The sequence below is a fragment of the Budorcas taxicolor genome, chromosome 19 (genome assembly GCF_023091745.1).
Source record: "Budorcas taxicolor isolate Tak-1 chromosome 19, Takin1.1, whole genome shotgun sequence".
Lineage (NCBI taxonomy): Eukaryota > Metazoa > Chordata > Mammalia > Artiodactyla > Bovidae > Budorcas > Budorcas taxicolor.
Genome location: NC_068928.1, coordinates 12,142,624 through 12,164,128, shown reverse-complemented (window position 1 = coordinate 12,164,128; position 21,505 = coordinate 12,142,624). Strand labels below are relative to the sequence as shown.

Here is a 21,505-nt window from a genome sequence, read left to right as displayed (position 1 = left end):
ACACGACTGAGTGGCTTTGTTGTTGTTCAGTCACTCAGTCGTGTCTGACTCTTTGTGACCCCGTGGACTGCAGCACGCCAGGCTTCCCTGTCCTTCACTATCTCCGGGAGTTTGCTCAAACTCATGTCCATTGAGTCAGTGATACCATCCAACCATTTCATCCTCTGTCACCCTCTTCTCCTCTTGCCCTCAGTCTTTCCCAGCATCAGGGTCTTTTCCAGTGAGTCGGCTCTTTGCATCAGATGGCCGGAGTATTGGAGCTTCAGCTTCAACATCAGTCCTTCTGATGGATATTCAGGGTTGATTTCCTTTAGGATTGACTGGTTTGATCTCCTAACTGTCCAGGAGACTCTCAGAAGTCTTCTCCAACACCACGGTTCTTTGGTGCTCAGCCTTCTTTATGGTCCAACTCTCAGATCTCTTCATGACTACTGAAAAAAACCATAGCTTTGACTAGTGGACCTTTGTTGGCAAAGTAATTTCTCTGCTTTATAATACACTAAGTTTGTCATAGCTTTCCTTCCAAGGAGCAAGCGTCTTTTAATTTCATGGCTGCAGCCACTGTTCACAGCGATTTTGAAGCCCAAGAAAATAGTCTTGTCACTGTTTCCATTGTTTCCCCATCTGTTTGCTATGGAGTGATGGAACCGAATGCTATGATCGTCTTTTGAATGTTGAATTTTAAGCCCGCGTTTTCTCTCTACTCTTTCACGTTCTTCAAGAGGCTTGTTAGTTCCTCTTTGCTTTCTGCCATTAGGGTAGTATCATCTGCATATCTGAGGTTACTGATATTTCTCCTGGCTATCTTGGTTTCAGCTTGAGTTTCATCCAGCTCTGCATTTCCCATAATGTACTCTGCGTATAAATTAAATAAGCAGGGTGACAATATACAGCCTTGTTGTACTCCTTTTCCAAGGTTGAACCAGTCTATTGTTCCATGTCCAGTTCTAACTGTTGCTTCTTGACCTGCATACAGGCTTTTCAGGAGGCAGGTCAGGTGGTCTGGTATCCCATCTCTCAGTTTGTTGTGACCTACACAATAAGAGGCTTTAGTGTAGTCAGTGAAGGAGAAGTAGATGTTTTTCCTGGAATTCCATTTCTTTCTCTATGGTCCTGTGGATGTTGACAATTTGATCTCTGGTTCCTCTGCCTATTCTAAATCCAGCTTGTACATCTGGAAGTTCTCGATTCATGTAGTGTTGAAGCCTAGTTTGAAGGATTTTCAGCATTACCTTGCTAGCATGTGAAATGAGTAAAATTGTAGGGTAGCTTGAACATTCTTTGGTATTGCCCTTCTTTGGGACTGGAAAGAAAACGGACCTTTTCCAGTCCTGTGGCCCCTACTGAGTTTTCCAAATTTGCTGCCATATTGAGTGCAACACTTTCAGAGCATCATCTTTTAGGATTTGAAATAACTTAGCTGGAATTCCATCACCTCCACTAGCTTTGTTTGTAGTAATGCTTCCTAAACCCAGTGATTTCATGTTCCAGGACGTCTGGCTCTAGGTGAGTGACCAAACCATTGTGGTTATCCCGATCATTAAGACTTTTTTTAAAGTTCTTCTGTGTATGCTTGCCACTTCTTAATCTCTTCTGCTTCTGTTAGGTCCATACTGTTTCTGTCCTTTACTTTGCCCATCTTTGCAAGAAATGTTCCCTTGGTATCTCTAATTTTCTTGAGATCTCTAGTCTTTCCCATTGTGTTGTTTTTCCTTTATTTCTTTGCATTGCTTGCTTAAAACTGAGTGACTAAATGATAATGAAAGAGAATTAATTATGCCCTTAGGTTAAATAAGCTTATGATTCTGAATTTTGCTGGATATCGAATCATGTGCTATTAATTTTATGCTAGTGAATTCCCATCAAAGGAAAATCAGCATAAAAAATAACTGGGACTTCCCTGATGGTCCAGAGTTTAAGACATTGTACTTCCACTGCAGGGGGCATGGATTGGATATCTGGTTGAAGAACTAAGATCCCCCATGCTAAGCCTTGTAGCCAAAAAATAGGAAGAAAAAATTACTGGTTATGAGCGGTGTTCAAGATTTTGATCTTTATATTTGAGTGATGGGAAGTCACTAGTGTAGAGGGTAGAAGTGAGTAGGTATGCCATTTTTTGTTGTTTTTGTTTTCAACTGTGCCTCTTAGCTTATGGGATTTTAGTTCCCCAGTCAGGGATCGAACTGTGGGCCGATGGCAGTGAGTACAGAATCCTAATTACTGGACTGCCAGGGAATTCCCAATATCTGTATTTTGAAAAGATCACTCTGACTCTAATACAGAGTTTGGTGGACAGTGGTGGAGGCAGAAAGTCACTCAGGCTTTTGCAATAGATGTTGTAGACAGAGGTGGTGGTGGTGTAAGCAGAGAGCTATTTAGGAAGCTTGCTCATAGATTTATTGCTGGAGGGAAGGAAGAAGGCGGTTCCTGATTTTGCTATCTGGATAGATAATCATGCTGTTCCCCAAAATAGGAAACTCTGGAACATCATGTTTGGGGAGGAAATCCTGATCTTTAAGTGGAATTTGATCTTCTGTTGAGACATCCAAAACCCATACGGAGGAAGTCACTAGCAGAGAGTAACTGAAGCAATGGTTGGAATGCGGTCACTTAAGGAGGGTTAGCGTAAGAAGAAAAGTGAGTTTAGGAATTTGCTTAGGGTAACTCTGATATTTCAAGAGAAGTTAGAAAAGGATGAGCCAGTGGAGAATATGGTTAGCATTGGTTATAGCTGCTGAATAATCTTAACAAGATGTTCTTAAAGAACATATATTGGATTCAACAACTTGGAGGTTACGGATGACCATAGTAAAAGTCACCTGGGAGGAGTGTTGGGGCAGAAACACATTCTGGAATAGGTTGGGGTGAATGAGAGATGAGAAACAGATGGCAGCTATAAACAAAGAGTTCAGCTCCTAGAATGGGGAAATAGTGAAGTCAAATAAAGGGACAGGGATATTCCTGGTTTATGATTTAAAAAAACCCTTATTTAGGGACTTGCCTGGTGGTCCCTGGTGGGTTAAGATTCCAGGGTTCCTTTGCAGGGGTTGTAAGTTTGATCCCTATTCAGGGAACTAAGATTTGCACATGCTGCCTGGAGCAGCCAAAAATATAAAAACAAACCCACCTTATTTATTGTGCAAATATATCATGATAAATAGCACAAAAGTATGGATCACTGAATTTTTACACATCGTAAATCCGTGGAGCCATAACTAAGGTAGAAAATAGAATGTTGCTACCTAATTGCCTAGTGATTCTGAATTTCATATAGAGAATCGTTCCGTATATAGGCTTTTGTGTCTGGCTTCTTTTGCTTACTATGTCTGTGAGGTTCATCCATATTATGGTATATGATAGTAGGTCATTTTTTTCCTGTGCTGAGTAGTGTTGTATTGTACATTGTATCCGTGTACCCCTGGTGCTTATCCTTTCTCCTCTTCATGGACTTGGGGTTGATTCCAGCTGTAATTACTTGATTGCAGTAATATTGTGGTAAGCATTCTTGTCTCTTGGTGTATCTGTGCTGAGGCTTCTAATGAGTTTATACCTAGAGTGGAACTACTTGGTCAAAGGGCATGGGATCATCAACCTGAGTGTATATAGTCTGTTTCCCAAGTGGTCTTACTGATTTGCATTTACTAGCACTAAATAAGCAGCCTCTTCACTCCATATCCTGCCAACTCTTGGCTTTGTCATTGTGGTTTTAATTAACACTTCCTTGATTCCAAATGAGGTTGAGCCACTTTTCATGTTCACTGATGATTGATTTGAATATCCTATTTTTGAAGTGTTTTTCATGTCTCCTGCCTATTTTTCTAATGACCTACCTTTTTCATATTGATTTTTAATTTGTACATGACTTAGCAACTATATGTATGTATGTATGTGAATTAGACAAATCCTTGTGGGGTTATAATTGTCTCTTCTCCCAGGCTCTGGCTTGGCTTTTCACTCTCCTGGTCAGGGTGGCTCATGAGAAACAGAAATTCTCCATTTTAATGTAATAAATTTAATGTAGTAGAATTTGCTGGTTTTTTATACTAGGAGTTTTTTGTGTCCTGTTGTGAAGTATTTTCCCTGTACCATAATCATGAAAATACATTTCTACAGTGTTCCTCTAGTGTTTTGTTAATTTTAGCTTTGTCATTTATATCTACAATTAACTGGTATTGATTTATTTGAAACATTTTAAAAGATAGACACTTTAGCATGTTTAAATACTCATTGGGAGTATACAGGACGTGGAAGGAATGGGAGATACAGGAAAGGAAGGGTTAGAAAAAGAGCCCTGAGAAGGTGAGAGAGAATAGGATCCAAAGCAGAGTGATTTACTTTATTTTTGTTTGTTTAGAGAAGTTCTATTCATCCTTTAAAACTGTAGGTGATTGAGGCTCTATGGCGTCTCTCTTGGTACTCTGGCTTTATCATTTCTCCATGATGTTAGTCATCTCTGCCCTAGCACCTACATTTATTGTTGCCTTTTTCATGCTGTTTTAGAATCATCAGCTTATACATCTGTCTCCCTTGTCAGACTGGAGGTTTCTCACTTTAAAAATTACTGGAGTATAACTGCTTTGCAGTGTTGCATTAGTTTCTGCTGTATAACACAGTGAATTAGCTATATGTCTGCATGTGTCCCCTCCCTCTTGGACCTCCCGCCCACACCTCCCCTCTCTCCACCGACTCACCCATCCAGGGCAAAACCCAGCTGAGCTCCCTGTGGTATACTGCATGGTGATGTATTTATGGGCTTCACTTGTGGCTCAGCTGGTAAAGGATCCGCTTGCAGTGCAGGGGACCTGGGTTCCATCCCGGGCTTGGGAAGATCCCTTGGAGAAGGGCAAGGCTACCCACTCCAGGATTCTGGCCTGGAGAATTCCATGGACTATATGTGTATAGTCTGTGGGGTCGCAAAGAGTCCTAATCTAATTCATCCCACCCTCCCCTTCCCCCTTGCAGAGTGATTTACTTTCGACAAAAGGAAAGAGAATTGTGTGTCGTAGAGTGGAGTGAGAAGAGAGTGAGTGGTACAGATGCATGTAGGTCTTTGGCAACAGAACGTTTCTAGATTCCTTGTGTGGTATATGAGACACATTCTCTGCTGAGTGAGGAGAGACTGGGTGGAGTCAGGGCTTGAAGAACAGTTTAAGAAAGTCATTGAAATTGTAGAAGTTTCAGAAAATTGAGTACATTTGTTGTGCAGTTTTGAAGGCTCTGTTGAGGTTTGTGGAGATAATTTATAGTGGTGACAGTTATGTCTCGTGTGATTTTCTCTCCTGGTACTTGGTTGCCATGGAATATACTGGGGTAGTGGACTGGTTGGACTCATCTAGCATTGAGGTTTTGCTGGTTGGGTGCCATGCAGAGATCCCACACAAAGGGATAAGAGAATGTAGATGACTGGCAGAAGTTACTGAGATGCCTGATCAAAGACTGTTAAGGCAGGAGGAGAGTAAATATATAAGAGAGGCCTGAAGAGTAGGGAGAAGGCAGGGTTTCAGTGGATTGGAGGTCTTAATGAAGTCAGAGAGCAAATCACAAAGCAAATAGTTGAGCAAACTTACTGGAAGATAAGGTTGTGATCTGAGAAGAAAAGGCTTGATGAGTGATTTTTGAGGTGTATTAGTTCTGTTCAGTAAGGATATAGTGTATAGTACTGATGATAAATGCTTAATATTCACTGATGTGAACTGGAAAAGTTGATTAGAAAAGTACACATAATTCTTTTATTGTGAACTGTATGTCCAGTGCGTTCAAATGTGTCAGGATTTACTATCCCCTGTAAGTAAAGGAACATAATTTTTCTTCCATTGCTAATTTATACATATTAGAATTCTAGATGGTTACACATCATATTTGTGTTTAGTTAATTTTGCTAAATATTTTACCTTGATTTGCCTTTATAGGTGGTTGTGTTCTTGATATTAGTATTTCCTGGGTATCTAGTGAGAGTTTGATTTTTATTTTAAAAAATTTCTTAATTAGAAAAAAATTTTTTAATGTAGCATGATTTTATGACAAGAGTAATCATACTGGCACAGTGCTTCTTGTGCCAACTTACACAAGCCCGCTAGCTCTTTGCAGACACCTTTACTCCATCTTTTTTTGGCCCTACCATGTGGCACGTGGGATCTTAGTTCCCTGACTGGGCATCCAACCCTTGCCCCTTGCATTGAGAGCACAGAATCTTCACCACTGGACCTCCGGGGAAGTTCCCCCACTGCTCCCCATCTTGCGTCTTACTTTTCCTTATCCTCTGCCTGTTGTTCCTCAGAGTGTCCAGATACAACTTGTGAACCCACACAACTCATGCTGTCTGCCTCTGCGGGCGCTGCTCCGCTGTCCTTCACCCCGCGCTACTGTTTCCCCTGGGCACTGCTGTCACTCTGCCAGGCTCTGTAGTCTCCTCTTCATGTGAGATGGAGTGATACTTGCTACTGGTACCCTCCTGACAGAGTTTGATTTTTAAAACCTACTTGTGCTAATTAGACAAGGCTGTGGTCCTAGTGTGATTAGATTGACTAGATTTCCGTGAGTATGGTTTCAGTGCGTCTGACCTCTGATGCCCCCTTGCAACACCTACCATCTTACTTGGGTTTCTCTTAGGGTTTCTCTTACCTTGGGCATGGTATATCTCTTCACGGCTGCTCCAGCAAAGCACAGCCACTGCTCCTTACCTTGGGTGAGGGGGTATCTCCTCCCGCCTCCGTTCCTGACCTTCAACGTGGGATGGCTCCTCTAGGCCCTCCTGCGCCCCAGCAGCCACCACTCCTTGGGTGTAAGGTTGCTCCTCTCGGTCGCCGCCCCAGGGCAACCCAAGACGGGCGGGTCATGGTGGAGAGGTCTGACAGAATGTGGTCCACTGGAGAAGGGAATGGCAAACCACTTCAGTATTCTTGCCTTGAGAACCCCATGAACAGTATGAAAAGGCAAAATGGTAGGATACTGAAAGAGGTACTCCCCAGGTCAGTAGGTGCCCAATATGCTACTGGAGGTCAGTGGAGAAATAACTCCAGAAAGAATGAAGGGATGGAGCCAAAGCAAAAACAATACCCAGCTGTGGATGTGACTGGTGATAGAAGCAAGGTCTGATGCTGTAAAGAGCAATATTGCATAGGAACCTGGAAAGTCAGGTCCATGAGTCATGGCAAATTGGAAGTGGTCAAACAGGAGATGGCAAGAGTGAACGTTGACATTCTAGGAATCAGCGAACTAAAATGGACTGGAATGGGTGAATTTAACTCAGATGACCATTATATCTACTACTGCGGGCGGGAATCCCTCAGAAGAAATGGAGTAGCCATCATGGTCAACAAAAGAATCTGAAATGCAGTACTTGGATGCAATCTCAAAAGCGACAGAATGATCTCTGTTCGTTTCCAAGGCAAACCATTCAGTATCACAGTAATCCAAGCCTATGCCCCAACCAGTAATGCTGAAGAAGCTGAAGTTGAATGGTTCTATGAAGACCTATAAGACCTTTTAGAACTAACACCTAAAAAAGATGTCCTTTTCATTATAGGGGACTGGAATGCAAAAGTAGGAAGTCAAGAAACACCTGGAGTAAAAGGCAAATTTGGCCTTGGAATGCGGAATGAAGCAGGGCAAAGACTAATAGAGTTTTGCCAAGAGAATGCACTGGTCATAGCAAACACCCTCTTCCAACAACACAAGAGAAGACTCTACACATGGACATCACCAGATGGTCAACACCGAAATCACACTGATTATATTCTCTGCAGCCAAAGATGCAGAAGCTCTATACAGTCAGCAAAAACAAGACAGGAGCTGACTGTGGCTCAGATCATGAACTCCTTATTACCAAATTCAGACTCAAATTGAAGAAAGCAGGGAAAACTGCTATGACTTAAATCAAATCCCTTATGATTATACAGTGGAAGTGAGAAATAGATTTAAGGGCCTAAATCTGATAGATGGAGTGCCTGATGAACTATGGAATGAGGTTCGTGACATTGTACAGGACACAGGGATCAAGACCATCCCCATGGAAAAGAAATGCAAAAAAGCAAAATGGCTGTCTGGGGAAGCCTTACAAATAGCTGTGAAAAGAAGAGAAGCGAAAAGCAAGGGAGAAAAGGAAAGATATAAGCATCTGAATGCAGAGTCCCAAAGAATAGCAAGAAGAGATAAGAAAGCCTTCTTCAGCGATCAATGCAAAGAAATAGAGGAAAAGAACAGAATGGGAAAGAATAGAGATCTCTTCAAGAAAATTAGAGATACCAAGGGAACATTTCATGCAAAGATGGGCTCGATAAAGGACAGAAATCGTATGGACCTAACAGGAGCAGAAGATATTAAGAAGAGATGGCAAGAATACACAGAAGAACTGTACAAAAAAGATCTTCACGACCCAGATAATCACGATGGTGTTTTCACTCATCTAGAGCCAGACATCTTGGAATGTGAAGTCATGTGGGCCTTAGAAAGCATCACTACGAATAAAGCCAGTGGAGGTGATGGAATTGCAGTAGAGCTCTTTCAAATCCTGAAAGATGATGCTGTGAAAGTGCTGCACTCAATATACCAGCAAATTTGGAAAACTCAACAGTGGCCACAGGACTGGAAAAGGTCAGTTTTCATTCCAATCCTAAAGAAAGGCAGTGCCAAAGAATGCTCAAACTACTGCACAATTGCACTCATCTCACATGCTAGTAAAGTAATGCTCAAAAATCTCCAAGCCAGGCTTCAACAATACGTGAACCGTGAACTCCCAGATATTCAAGCTGGTTTTAGAAAAGGCAGAGGAACCAGAGATCAAATTGCCAATATCCGCTGGATCATGGAAAAAGCAAGAGAGTTCCAGGAAAACATCTATTTCTGCTTTATTGACTATGCCAAAGCCTTTGACTGTGTGGATCACAAGAAACTGTGGAAAATTCTGAAAGAGATGGGAATACCAGACCACCTGACCTGCCTCTTGAGAAATCTGTATGCAGGCCAGGAAGCAACAGTTAGAACTGGACATGGAACAACAGACTGGTTCCAAATAGGAAAAGGAGTATGTCAAGGCTGTATATTGTCACCCTGCTTATTTAACTTCTGTGCAGAGTCCATCATGAGAAACGCTGGGCTGGAAGAAACGCAAGCTGGAATCAAGATTGCTGGGAGAGATATCAATAATTTCAGATATGCTGATGACACCACCCTTATGGCAGAATGTGAAGAAGAACTAAAGAGCCTCTTGATGAAAGTGAAAGAGGAGAGCGAAAAGTTGGCTTAAAGCTCAACATTCAGAAAACGAAGATCATGGCATCTGGTCCCATCACTTCGTGGGAAATAGATGGGGAAACAGTGGAAACAGTGTCAGACTTTATTCTTTTGGGCTCCAAAATCACTGCAGATGGTGACTGCATCCATGAGATTAGAAGACGCTTGCTCCTTGGAAGAAAAGTTATAACCAAGCTAGATAGCATATTCAAATGCAGAGACATTACTTTGCCGACTAAGGTCCGTCTAGTCAAGGCTATGGTTTTTCCAGTAGTCATGTATGGATGTGAGAGCTGGACTGTGGAGAAAGCTGAGCACCGCAGAATTGATGCTTTTGAACTGTGATGTTGGAGAAGACTCTTGAGAGTCCCTTGGACTGCAAGGAGATCCAACCAGTCCATTCTAAAGGAAATCAGCCCTGGGATTTCTTTGGAAGGAATGATGCTAAAGCTGAAACTCCAGTACTTTGGCCACCTCACGCGAAGAGTTGACTCATTGGAAAAAACTCTGATGCTGGGAGGGATTGGGGGCAGGAGAAGAAGGGGACGACCGAGGGTGGGATGGCTGGATGACATCACTGACTCGATGAACAGGAGTCTGAGTGAACTCCGGGAGTTGGTGACGGACAGGGAGGCCTGGCGTGCTGCGATTCATGGGTTTGCAAAGAGTCGGACACGACTGAGTGACTGAACTGAACTGAACTGTGCTAATTATACTGTTCCCTGGTGGCTCAGTGGTAAAGAATCTGCCTGCAGGTACTGTAGATGCTGGTTCTGTCTCTGATCCAGGAAGATACCCTGGAGAAGGAAATGGCAGCCCACTCCAGTTTTCCTGCCTGGAAAATCCTGTAGACAGAAGATCCTGGCTGGCTACACAATAGCCCAGTTCAGTTCAGTTCAGTCGCTCAGTCGTGTCCGACTCTTTGCGACCCCGTGAATTGCAGCACGCCAGGCCTGCCTGTCCATCACCAAATCCCAGAGTTCACTCAAACTCACGTCCACCGAGTCAGTGATGCCATCCAACCATCTCATCCTCTGTCGTCCCCTTCTCCTCTTGCCCCCTATCCCCCCCAGCATCAGAGTCTTTTCCAATGAGTCAACTCTTCACATGAGGTGGCCAGAGTACTGGAGTTTGAGCTTTAGCATCATTCCTTCCAGAGAACACCCAGGACCGATCTCCTTTGGAATGGACTGGTTGGATCTCCTTGCAGTCCAAGGGACTCTCAAGAGTCTTCTGCAACGCCACAGTTCAAAAGCATCAGTTCTTCGGTGCTCATCTTTCTTCACACTCCAAGTCTCACATCCATACATGACCCCTGGAAAAACCATAGCCTTGCCTAGATGGACCTTTGTTGGCAAAGTAATGTGTCTGCCTTTAAATATGCTATCTAGGTTGGTCATAACTTTCCTTCCAAGGAGTAAGCATGTTTTAATCTCATTGCTGCAGTCACCATCTGCAGTGATTTTGGAGCCCCCCAAAATAAATCTGACAGTGTTTCCACTGTTTCCCCATCTATTTGCCATGAAGTGATGGGACCAGATGCCATGATCTTCGTTTTCTGAATGTTGAGCTTTAAGCCAACTTTTCGCTCTCCTCTTTCACTTTCATCAAGAGGCTCTTTAGTTCTTCTTCACATTCTGCCATAAGGGTGGTGTCATCAGCATATCTGAAATTATTGATATCTCTCCCAGCAATCTTGATTCCAGCTTGCGTTTCTTCCAGCCCAGCGTTTCTCATGATGGACTCTGCACAGAAGTTAAATAAGCAGGGTGACAATATACAGCCTTGACATACTCCTTTTCCTATTTGGAACCAGTCTGTTGTTCCATGTCCAGTTCTAACTGTTGCTTCCTGACCTGCGTATAGGTTTCTCAAGAGGCAGGTCAGGTGGTCTGGTATTCCCATCTCTTTCAGAATCTTCCACAGTTTCTTGTGATCCACACAGTCAAAGGGTTTGGCATAGTCGATAAAACAGAAATAGATGTTTTCCTGGAACTCTGTTGCTTTTTCCATGATCCAGCAGATGTTGGCAATTTGATCTCTGGTTCCTCTGCCTTTTCTAAAACCAGCTTGAATATCTGGAAGTCATGGTTCATGTATTGCTGAAGCCTGGCTTGGAGAATTTTGACCATTAACTTTACTAGCGTGGGAGATGAGTGCAATTGTGTGGTAGTTTCAGCATTCTTTGCCTTTCTTTGGAATTGGAAGGAAAACTGACCTTTTCCAGTCCTGTGGCCACTGATGAGTTTTCCAAATTTGCCGGCATATTGAGTGCAGCACTTTCACAGCATCATCTTTCAGGATTTGAAATAGCTCGACTGGAATTCTATCACCTCCACTAGCTTTGTTCGCAGTGATGCTTTCTAAGGCCCACTTGACTTCACATTCCAGAGTGTCTGGTCATAGGTGAGTGATCACACCATCGTGATTATCTTGGTAGTGAAGCTCTTTTTTGTATAGTTCTTCTGTGTATTCTTGCCATCTCTTCTTAATATCTTCTGCCTCTGTTAGGTCCATACCATTTCTGTCCTTTATCGAGCCCATCTTTGCATGAAATGTTCCCTTGGTATCTCTAATTTTCTTGAAGAGATCTCTATTCTTTCCCATTCTGTTCTTTTCCTCTATTTCTTTGCATTGATTGCTGAGAAATCCTTTCATATCTCTTCTTGCTATTCTTTGGGACTCTGCATTCAGATGCTTATATCTTTCCTTTTCTCCCGTGCTTTTCGCTTCTCTTCTTTTCACAGCTATTTGTAAGGCTTCCCCAGACAGCCATTTTGCTTTTTTGCATTTCTTTTCCATGGGGATGGTCTTGATCCCTGTCTCCTGCACAATGTCATGAGGGGTCACAAAAGAGTCAGAAACGACTTAGCAACGAAACGACGACAAACAAAAAAAAACTACTAGTTTTGTGATTTCAGCTTTCTTTTCACTTTCCTTTAAATGTTTTCCAAAACTTCTGAATTTTTAAAGAAACTATTTGGTTGGATCAGATCTTAGTTGTGGCACCCGGGATCTTCACTGCGTCCTGTGGGGCCTTTCATTGCGTCGGACTCTCTACTTGTGGTGCTTGGCCTCAGTAGTTGTGGTGCTCAGGCTTGGTTGCCCCCGTAGCATGTGGGATCTTAGGTCCCTGACCAGGGATTGAACCCATGTCTCCTGCATTGCAGGGCAGATTGTTAACCACTGGACCACCAGGGAAGTCCCAAAACTTCTGAACTTTTTATTGCAAGATAATTGAAGCAGTCGTTATGCATTAAAGGAGTGTCGTTTTTGTTGATTGATTGTGTCTTAAATTTCCTCTTCTGTTATTTAATTCTAATGCAGATACATCAAGAAATCTGGAATTTCATGAAATTCATAGCACGGGGAACGAGCCGCCTTTGCTGATTATGATTGGCTACAGTGATGGAATGCAGGTCTGGAGCATCCCTGTAAGTATGAAGATGCTGACTCCGTGAAATAGAAAACTTGGCAGCATGCTAGCTGGTGACCATATTTTCTCTAAGGACTCCTCCATTTATTTTGCAAGCAGTTGCTCAGAGACTGCTTTGTGTTGAACCCCATAGGAGGCCCAAGGAGTAAAGGGCAAGTGGGAACTGAAGCATGCGGTAAATGGTTTGTAAAGTAGGCCAGCGATTGTGGGGATCACTTTACATGGAAGATCTCACGTCTCATCATGGTAACCCTACGAGTATTATTGTTCTCTTTTCCTGAAATTTTTACAAAAGAGTAAAGAGGCTAAGCCCTGGAAAAGGAAATGGCAACCTCCTCCGGGGGATCTTGCCTGGAAAATCCCTTGGACAGAGGAGCGTGGCACGCTACAGTCTGTGGAGTTGCAGAGTTAGACATGACTTAGTGATTAAACAACAACAAAGAAGCTTATAGAAGGCTTAAAAAATTAGCGATTATTAAAAAAAATGTTTTGAGTCAGTTAAAACATCCACATGGTACAAAATTCAAGAGGTGTAAGTGGGTAACAAAACTCCCTACCACTGTTTTCCTCAGTTTCCTTTATCTTGAGTAGTTTCTAGTTCCCTAGGATTTCTAGTTTCTTATGTATCCTGATTTTTTTGGCAAATAAGAACATGTATATTTCTCCCACCCTGCCCTTCCTTAACAGAAGGGAACATACTGTACAACTGTCTGTACTTTGCTATTTTTTACTTATGAATTAGTATTCCAAGAGCTTCTCTATGAGATATATAGCCACATATAATGCTCTTATTTGGACTTTCCTTAATTTCCATAACTTGTTTCCAATTATTGGAAACACTTGAGTGCACCCTCCCCTCGCCTTTTCTGATATTAGAAATGATGTATACATGAGCTTGAACTAAGGTCATTTTGTGTCTGTGTATCAGTTTAGGATAAATCACAGTTTCGATAAATGTTGTAAATTGCCTAGCAGTGGTCCCAGTTTCCGTCTTCAGTCCTACATGTGCTTCTCTGGGATGACAGGAAGTAAATGTACCAGAAGAGGAAGAGGCTTGGTGGGATCACAGCTCAGTGAAGTGTAGTTGGGACTACATACTTTGGCTTATACTTAGTTATATTCTGGTGTTTGGCATGGCCTAGGTATCATGTCTCTCCTGTAGATTGGGGTGGAAGGCCTAGTTGGCAGGTGGGACATCTATTGTGTAGTTTTTTTTTTTTTTTCTTTTTTTTTGCAGTTGGAGACCTGGGGCCAATATTTGTGCCTTTAGTAAACGCATTGACTACATTGTTTGAAGCCTATTTTGCATGGGTGGTTCAACTAGAATTTTTTTTCTTCCCTTTTCGGTTCTTTTGAGTTCTTATGGTTACTTCCTAGAAGATTTATAAGCAAATATACATTGCCTCAAATTTAATGAAATGCTAGATGTTCTACAGAATTTGGCTTAAGGATTATTGAATAATGAATATATTGATCTTCATAATTCTTAAACATTTTAAGTAAAAATATTATTTATTCTTATATTCTGTAAATCATGTTATAGTTCCCGCTAATCTTAATAGGGGGCTTCCCTAGTGACTCAGTTGGTAAAGAATCTGCCTGTAATGCAGGAGACCCAGGTTTGATCCCTGGGTTGGGAAGATCCCTTGGAGAAGGGAATGGCAACCCACTCCTGTATGCTTGCTTGGAGAAATCCATGGACGGAGGAGCCTGGCAGGCTGTTTAGTCCATGGGGTTGCAAAGAGTCGGATACGACTGAGCTACTAACACACACACACACACACACACACACACATGTACTAATCTTATAATAATTACATATCATAGTAGTAAATGTTTAGGGTTTGAGGCTTTATATTTCTTAAAGATTGGTTTTATTTTGCAGAGATAGAAGAATCCTGTTTGTATGTCATGGATTGAGTGAACTTGTTTTTTTGCCTTTGGGGATGTGAGGTTGACATTTTTTCAAGACTTTGCGATATTGTTTGTAATTGAAGTATCATGCCAAAGGCATAGACACAGGACCTAAAATGAAACGGTGTTTTGTTTGTTTGCTTTTTCCTAACAAGAGAAATAATTCTAGATTGTGTTCAGAGGAGAGGATTTTGTAAATGTAACCTTTTCTTATTAATGGAGACTAATTTTGACTAATGGAGACTAAATTTTAGTTTTTAGTGATGGAGTGATTGGAGTATAATTGCTTTATAATGCTGTGTTAGTCTCTACTGCACAGCAGAATGAATCAGCTATATGTATATAAATGTATATATATATCTTCTTTCTTGGATTCCCTTCCCATTTCGGTCACCACCATTTTGATTCTTTACTGTTTGTTGACAGAGTTGAAGGCAAAGAGGAAGCTCGAGCTTTAACAGGGTTGGGCCTTGTGGGATTAGGGGTGTTGACCAGATGGAGCACATTCCTTTGGTGGTACTCAGGCTGCCCACTTGGTTTGGTTATAATTAGAGGTATCGCTTTTAATAGTTGACTTATGTCTAGCTCTGAATAACTTAAAGGTCTTCTGAGTAATTTTAATTACTTCTTTAAAGTAATTCTTATGCCCAGATTGTATTTTGAGAGAACTAAATAATCTTTTCTTTGTGGAATTTTCATTGACTGTCAGTTGTTACTATTGTAGTAGTATAACCCCCATGAGGACTGGTTCAAGAATTAGGAGGCAGTTTGGAAAAAATAAGCTCCTTCTGTTGCACTGATGGAGCTCTTACTGTGTTCAGAGAGCTTTATATACACATTGTCTCATGTGCTGTATACTGTGAGGGAGAAGTTATCCTATTTTATAGGTGGTAAGGTCACACTACTTAAAAGAGGAGGAATTGGAATGCAAACCCAGCTCTGTCTGACTTCATATTCAAAGCCCACTCTCTAAGGGCTCTGTTTCCTCTCTGCGGTAGCAGAAGATGTGCCATGCAAGTGGTAGGGCAGCTTAGTGTTAGTTTTCAGTGTAAACGGTTATGATGTACCTTCATATGTTCATCCTTTATAGACTAGTGTGAGTTACCCATTACTCTAACTAAACCCTTCTGAAACTTATCATTAGTTAGCCATTCAGTTATCATTTAAGTGTTACCATGTATAGATGAGGAGCTTATGTTGGTCAGTCTAGAAATAAACCTGGTTCTAAGGGACCTTTGAGACCACAAAGCGTATTTGCTTTTGAGTTAAGTGAGGGTGGGCAAAAAGTCAATCCTTGTCTGAATTTCAGCTCAGTTTTTGCTTCAAGTTTGTGCCCAAGGTTGATTTTATATAATTGTCCTACCTCTGAGTCTCAGATTAAGAAAATAAACATCTTGGCTAAACATTAAAAAAAAAATTCTTTTATGAAGTTCGTTGTTGTTGTTCATTCACTAAGTCATGTGTGACTCTTTGTGATCACATGGGCTGTAGCAGGCCAGGCTCCTCTGTCCAATGCTGTCTCCCAGAGTTTGCTCAAATTCATGTCCATTGAGTTAGTGATACTTTCTAACCTTCTCCTCCTCTGACACTCTCTTCTCCTTTTGCATTCAGTCTTTCCCAGCATTAGGATCTTTTCCAGTGAGTCAGATCTTTTCCAGTGAATTGGGTCTTTGCATCAGGTGGCCAAAGTACTGGAGCTTCATCTTCAGCAACAGTCCTACCAATGAATATTCAGGGTTGATTTCCTTTAGAATTGACTGTTTTTTTTTTTTATGAAATGCACAAATGCAGTTGAGGCTTAGATGGTATCTCAGAATCTAGCTAAGTAGAGTTAGCTCAAAACTGTGCAGAAGTAGCATCTCTCCTGCCCAGTCCCTGCGACTTTGTGTATGAGATGCCTGTAGGAAAACACCAGTATTCATAGCTTTCCCAAGCTGTCCGGCGCCTTCTGTCAACACATCTGATGTAACATGAGAAAGAATGATTATTTATGTTGTTGGTCTGGATAAATAGGTCCCTTTCCTACTCATGCCCAGCAATGTCATTACCTCTTTTTGGTTATGTAAATATCGGTGCTCTTGCTTAAAATTCTTTTTTAAAAAATTTATTTTATTTTCTTTTGGCCATGGTGCGTGGCTTGTGGGATCTTAGTTCCCCAGTCAAGGTTTGAATGTGGCCCTTGGCAGTGAGAGCACAGAGTTCTAACCACTGGGCTGCCAGGGAATTCCTTTAAAATTCTTTAAAAAATTTAAAAAAATTATTTTTTATTTGAAGGATAACTGTTTTACAGAATTGTTATTTTCTGTCAAACATTAACATGAATCAGTCATAGGTATACATATGTTCCCTCCCTTCCATCTTACCCCTCTAGGTTGTTACAGAGCACCTATTTGAGTTCCCTGAGTCATACAGCAAATTCTGTCTATTTTACATATGGTAATGTAAGTTAATTAGAAAAATCAGCAGTACATGGACTAAAGACCAAACAGATTTATGGGATTTATATGAAAAAAAAAAACAAAAAACAAAAAAAACCCAGTAGTTCTGTACTTTTCCTTGAACTCCCGTAATTCTTTTAGCTCTTGTTATCTTAGTTATTTATTTTATGTATTTCAGTTATTTTAAAATATCTTGCTTGTATTCTATATATATTTTCAGCCAGTCTTACACATAGATTGACTGGGTACACTGAGATATGAGAACTTAAAAAGTGTTCATTTATTCAACACAAGCCTGTAATAAAGTATGTATTTTGAGCAAAATAGGGTCTTTTCTCTAATGGAGCTAGTAGAAGAACTGGATTTAAATAAAAATAAAGATAAATTGTAATATGAAGAAGAAAGAGATTATAATAAGGAAGTGGCATGAAAGTAATTAAATTTAGCCACAGTATGATTGGAACAGCAAATAGTAAAGTCAGAGGTTCTGAGGTGGAAATGTTCTTTATAGTTGGACATTGAGATTTCTTAAGTTTTTTTCTTCTTAAGAATATTGAGAAAAATATCTTTATGATTATGTAATTTAGAGAGATCAATAAAAGGTATACTAAGGCTCTTGGTAGATTTGCCAAATTGCATTCTTATATGGTCATGCCATTTATACTTGCCTCGTTCATTCATTAATTCATTCACTCAGCAAAGATTTATTGATTGTCTTTTGTATGCCAGACCTTGTTCAAGGTGCTGGGAAAACAACAATGAGCTAAACAAAACCATTATTCTTATGGAATATCTATTCTAGGTAGGTGGATTGAAGAGTGGGGAAGATGATATTAAAACATGTACCATGCTTTGATATAGGTAAACACATACCAGGTGTTATAGTGGGGTGGTTGATGTTGTGGGTTGCTGTATTATGTAAGGTAGTCTTGGAAAGCCTCTCTCAGTGATTTGCAGAGCAGAAGTGCGGAGGATTAAGTCTTGTGGGCATTTGAGTAAGGGGCATTTAAAGGCAGTACTCTCTCATATAGGATTCTGTTTTCTATATTTAAAAATAGCAGGGAGTCACTTTGATGGAGCTTGGTGAGAGGTAAAAAATGCTGGGTATCTCAGAGGTGGTGCTGGGCTATAGTTTTGCAAGGTAAAACTTACAAAATGAGCTTTGTACCATTGTAAGAACTTCAAAAAGTCTGAATATAGAGCAAAGTTGAACCAGTTTTACGGAAAATATATATACTTACCACCTCGATTATACCATGAAAATGTTTACTGTATTTGCTTAATTTTCTTTCTACCTATAGATCTTATTGGGTGCATTTCAAAGTAAATTGCAAAATCAGCATGGTTTCCCCTAACTACTTTTGCATGGCTTATCATTAAAGTTGAATATTTGATTAGTTTTTAATGTAAAGTTTACCCACAGTTTAATACACAGATCTTAATATGTAAACTTCCTGAGCTTTGATAAGTACATGGCAGCCCAAATGTCTGTCAAGATATAGACCATGATTATCATTCAAGAAATTTCCCTCATGGCTGTTCTCAATTTTTCCTCCATCCCATCTGTGAAACAGCCACTGTTGTTATCTTATTTTCCACTGTAGATGAGTTTGCCTGTAGATTAGTTTTGCCTGTTTTAGTTATGGCACTCAGGCTTAGTTGCTCTGCAGCATGTGAAATGTTCCCAGACCAGGAATTAAACCCATGTCCCTTGTATTCGCAGATGGATTCCTATCCACTGCACCACCATGGAAGTCCTCTCATCCTCTTTTGAAGTGCTTAATATCTTAAACAGATGTTGAAAATGTATTCATTACAGTACCTAAAAGATGAGAGTTGTATGAAACAGTGTATTTGAGGTTCAGTAAGTTAAGATTTATTAGGGAAAACCACTGGACCATTCAGGTATGACCCCTTACGATTATACAATGGAAGTGACAAATAGATTCAAGGGATTAGATCTGATAGAGTGCCTAAAGAACTATGCACGAAGGTTCGTAACATTGTAGAAGGCAGTGATCAAAACCATCCCCAAGAAGAAGAAATGCAGAAAGGCAAATGGTTGTCTGAGGAGTCCTTAAAAGTAGCTGAGAAAAGAAGAGAAGTGAAAGGCAAAGGAGAAAAGGAAAGATATTTCCATCTGAATTCCAAAGAATAGCAAGGAGAGATAAGAAAACATTCTTAAGGGATCAGTGCAGACAAATAGAGGAAAACAATAGAATGGGAAAAACTAGAGATCTCTTCAAGAAAATTAGATACCAAGGGATCATTTCATGCAAAGATGGGCACAGTAAAGGACAGAAACAGTATGAACCTAACAGAAGCAGAAGATAATAAGAAAAGGTGGCAAGAATACACAGAAGAACTGTACAAAAAATATCTTCATGACCCAGATAACCACAGTGGTGTGATCACTCACGTAGAACCAGACATCCTGGAATGCGAAGTCAAGTGGGCCTTAGGAAGGATCACTATGAACAAAGCTAGTGGAGGTGATGGAATTCCAGCTGAGCTGTTTCAAATCCTAAAAGATGATGCTGTGAAAGTGCTGCACTCAATATGGCAGCAAATTTGGAAAACTCAACAGTGGCCACAGGACTGGAAAAAGTTCAGTTTTCATTCCAATCCTAAAGAAAGGCAATGCCAAAGAATGCTCAAACTACCACACAGTTGTACTTGGCTCACATGCTAGGAAAGTAATGCTCAAAATTCTCCAAGCCAGGTTTCAACAGTGTGTGAACTGAGAATTTCCAGATATGCCAGCTGGATTTAGAAAAAGCAGAAGAACCAGAGATCAAGTTGCCAGCATCTGCTGGATCATCCTAAAAGCAAGAGAATTCCAGAAAAACATCTATTTCTGCTTTATTGACTGTGCCAAAGCCTTTGACTGTGTGGATCACAAGAAACTGTGGAAAATTCTGAAAGAGATGGGAATACCAGACCACCTGACCTGCCTCCTGAGAAATCTATATGCAAGTCAAGAAGCAACAGTTAGGACTGGACATGGAACAGCGGACTGGTTCAAAATTGGGAAAGGAGTACATCAAGGCTATATATTGTCCTCCTGCTTATTTAACTCATGTGCAGAGTATATCATGGGAAATGCTGGACTGAATGAAGCACAAGCTGGAATCAAGATTGTGGGGAGGAATATCAGTAACTTCAGATATGCAGGTGACACCATCCTTATGGCTGAAAGTGAAGAGGAATTAAAGTGCCTTTTGATGAAAGTGAAAGAGGAGAGTGAAAAAGGTGGCTTAAAACTCAACATTCAGAAAACTAAGATCATGGCACCTTGTCCTAACACTTCATGGCAAATAGATGGGGAACAGTGACAGGCTTTATTTTCTTGGGCTCCAAAATCACTGCAGATGGTGACTGCAGCCATGAAATTAAAAAAGATATTTGCTCCTTGGAAGAAAAGCTATGACAAACCTGGACAGCATATTAAAAAGCAGAGACATTACTTTACCAACAAAAGGCTGTTTAGTGAAAGCTATGGTTTTTCCAGTAGTTATGTATGGATGTGAGAGTTGGACCATAAAGAAAGCTTTGACCATAAAGAAAGGTTTGATGCTTTTGACCTCTGGTGTTAGAGAAGTCTTTTGAAAGGAGATCCAACCAGTCCATCCTAAAGGAAATCAGTCCTGAATATTCATTGGAAGGACTGATGCTGATGCTGAAACTCCAGTACTTCGGCCACCTGATGGGAAGAGCTGACACATTGGAAAAAACCCTGATCCTGGGAAAGACTGAAGGCAGCAGGAGAAGGGGACAACAGAGGATGAGACGGTTGGATGGCATCACTGACTCGATGGACATGAGTTTGAGCAAGCTCTGGGAGTTGGTGATGGACAGGGAAGCCTGCTGTGCTGCAGTCCACAGGGTCGCAAAGAGTCGGACACGACTGAACGATTGAAGTAAAGATTCGGAGTGTTTTCTTGGGTGTGCTGCAAAGAAGCAACACTAGGTGTCGCTAACACATTGAGCTAAGAAGAGTCCAGCTGTTCCCTTAAAAGAAAATATTTTCCCTAAAGCTTTTAGTGTGGCTTTTACACTTTTTGTCTTGCCTTTACATTGAAAACTTCAGAGAAAACCTGCAAGGACATATTTGAGGTGAATACCAATTAGCTTATTATTTGTTAGAAGATGGGTGCCAACTTTGCCATGTTGAGATTGCTAGCTAGGAAACAATTTTTATGGGTTTCATTTGGGAACAATCTAAAGTCAGTGATTTGGGTAACTGGCAAGCAGAGAAAGTTTGAATATGGACCCAAATCAAAAGAATTGCCTTTGTTGAGAGTAGAGCCTTATTTTGTTTGGTTCAGTCTCTTATTACTGGAAAGAGAAGTAATGGATGGCTCTTTAGTCACTTGGCAATGGACGATCTTCGGGTGTCACAGAGTGAATAAAAGCACAAATGAAGAATAATATTGAAATAACTTGTGGAATTCTGCCAGGCTCCTCTGTCCACAGGATTTCCCAG

The 21,505-nt window shown here is 40.9% G+C and overlaps 1 protein-coding gene across 8 annotated transcripts in view; it reads left to right on the top strand.

Moving 5' to 3' along the window:
• BCAS3 (BCAS3 microtubule associated cell migration factor) overlaps positions 1-21,505 on the top strand; it is a 586,221-nt gene that overhangs the window by 21,495 nt on the left and 543,221 nt on the right. For all 8 annotated transcript variants that reach the window (XM_052658881.1, XM_052658882.1, XM_052658879.1 and 5 more), the window contains exon 5: positions 12,559-12,665. In XM_052658881.1, coding sequence (XP_052514841.1) covers positions 12,559-12,665 — 107 coding nt within the window. The remainder of the gene's footprint in view (positions 1-12,558; positions 12,666-21,505) is intronic.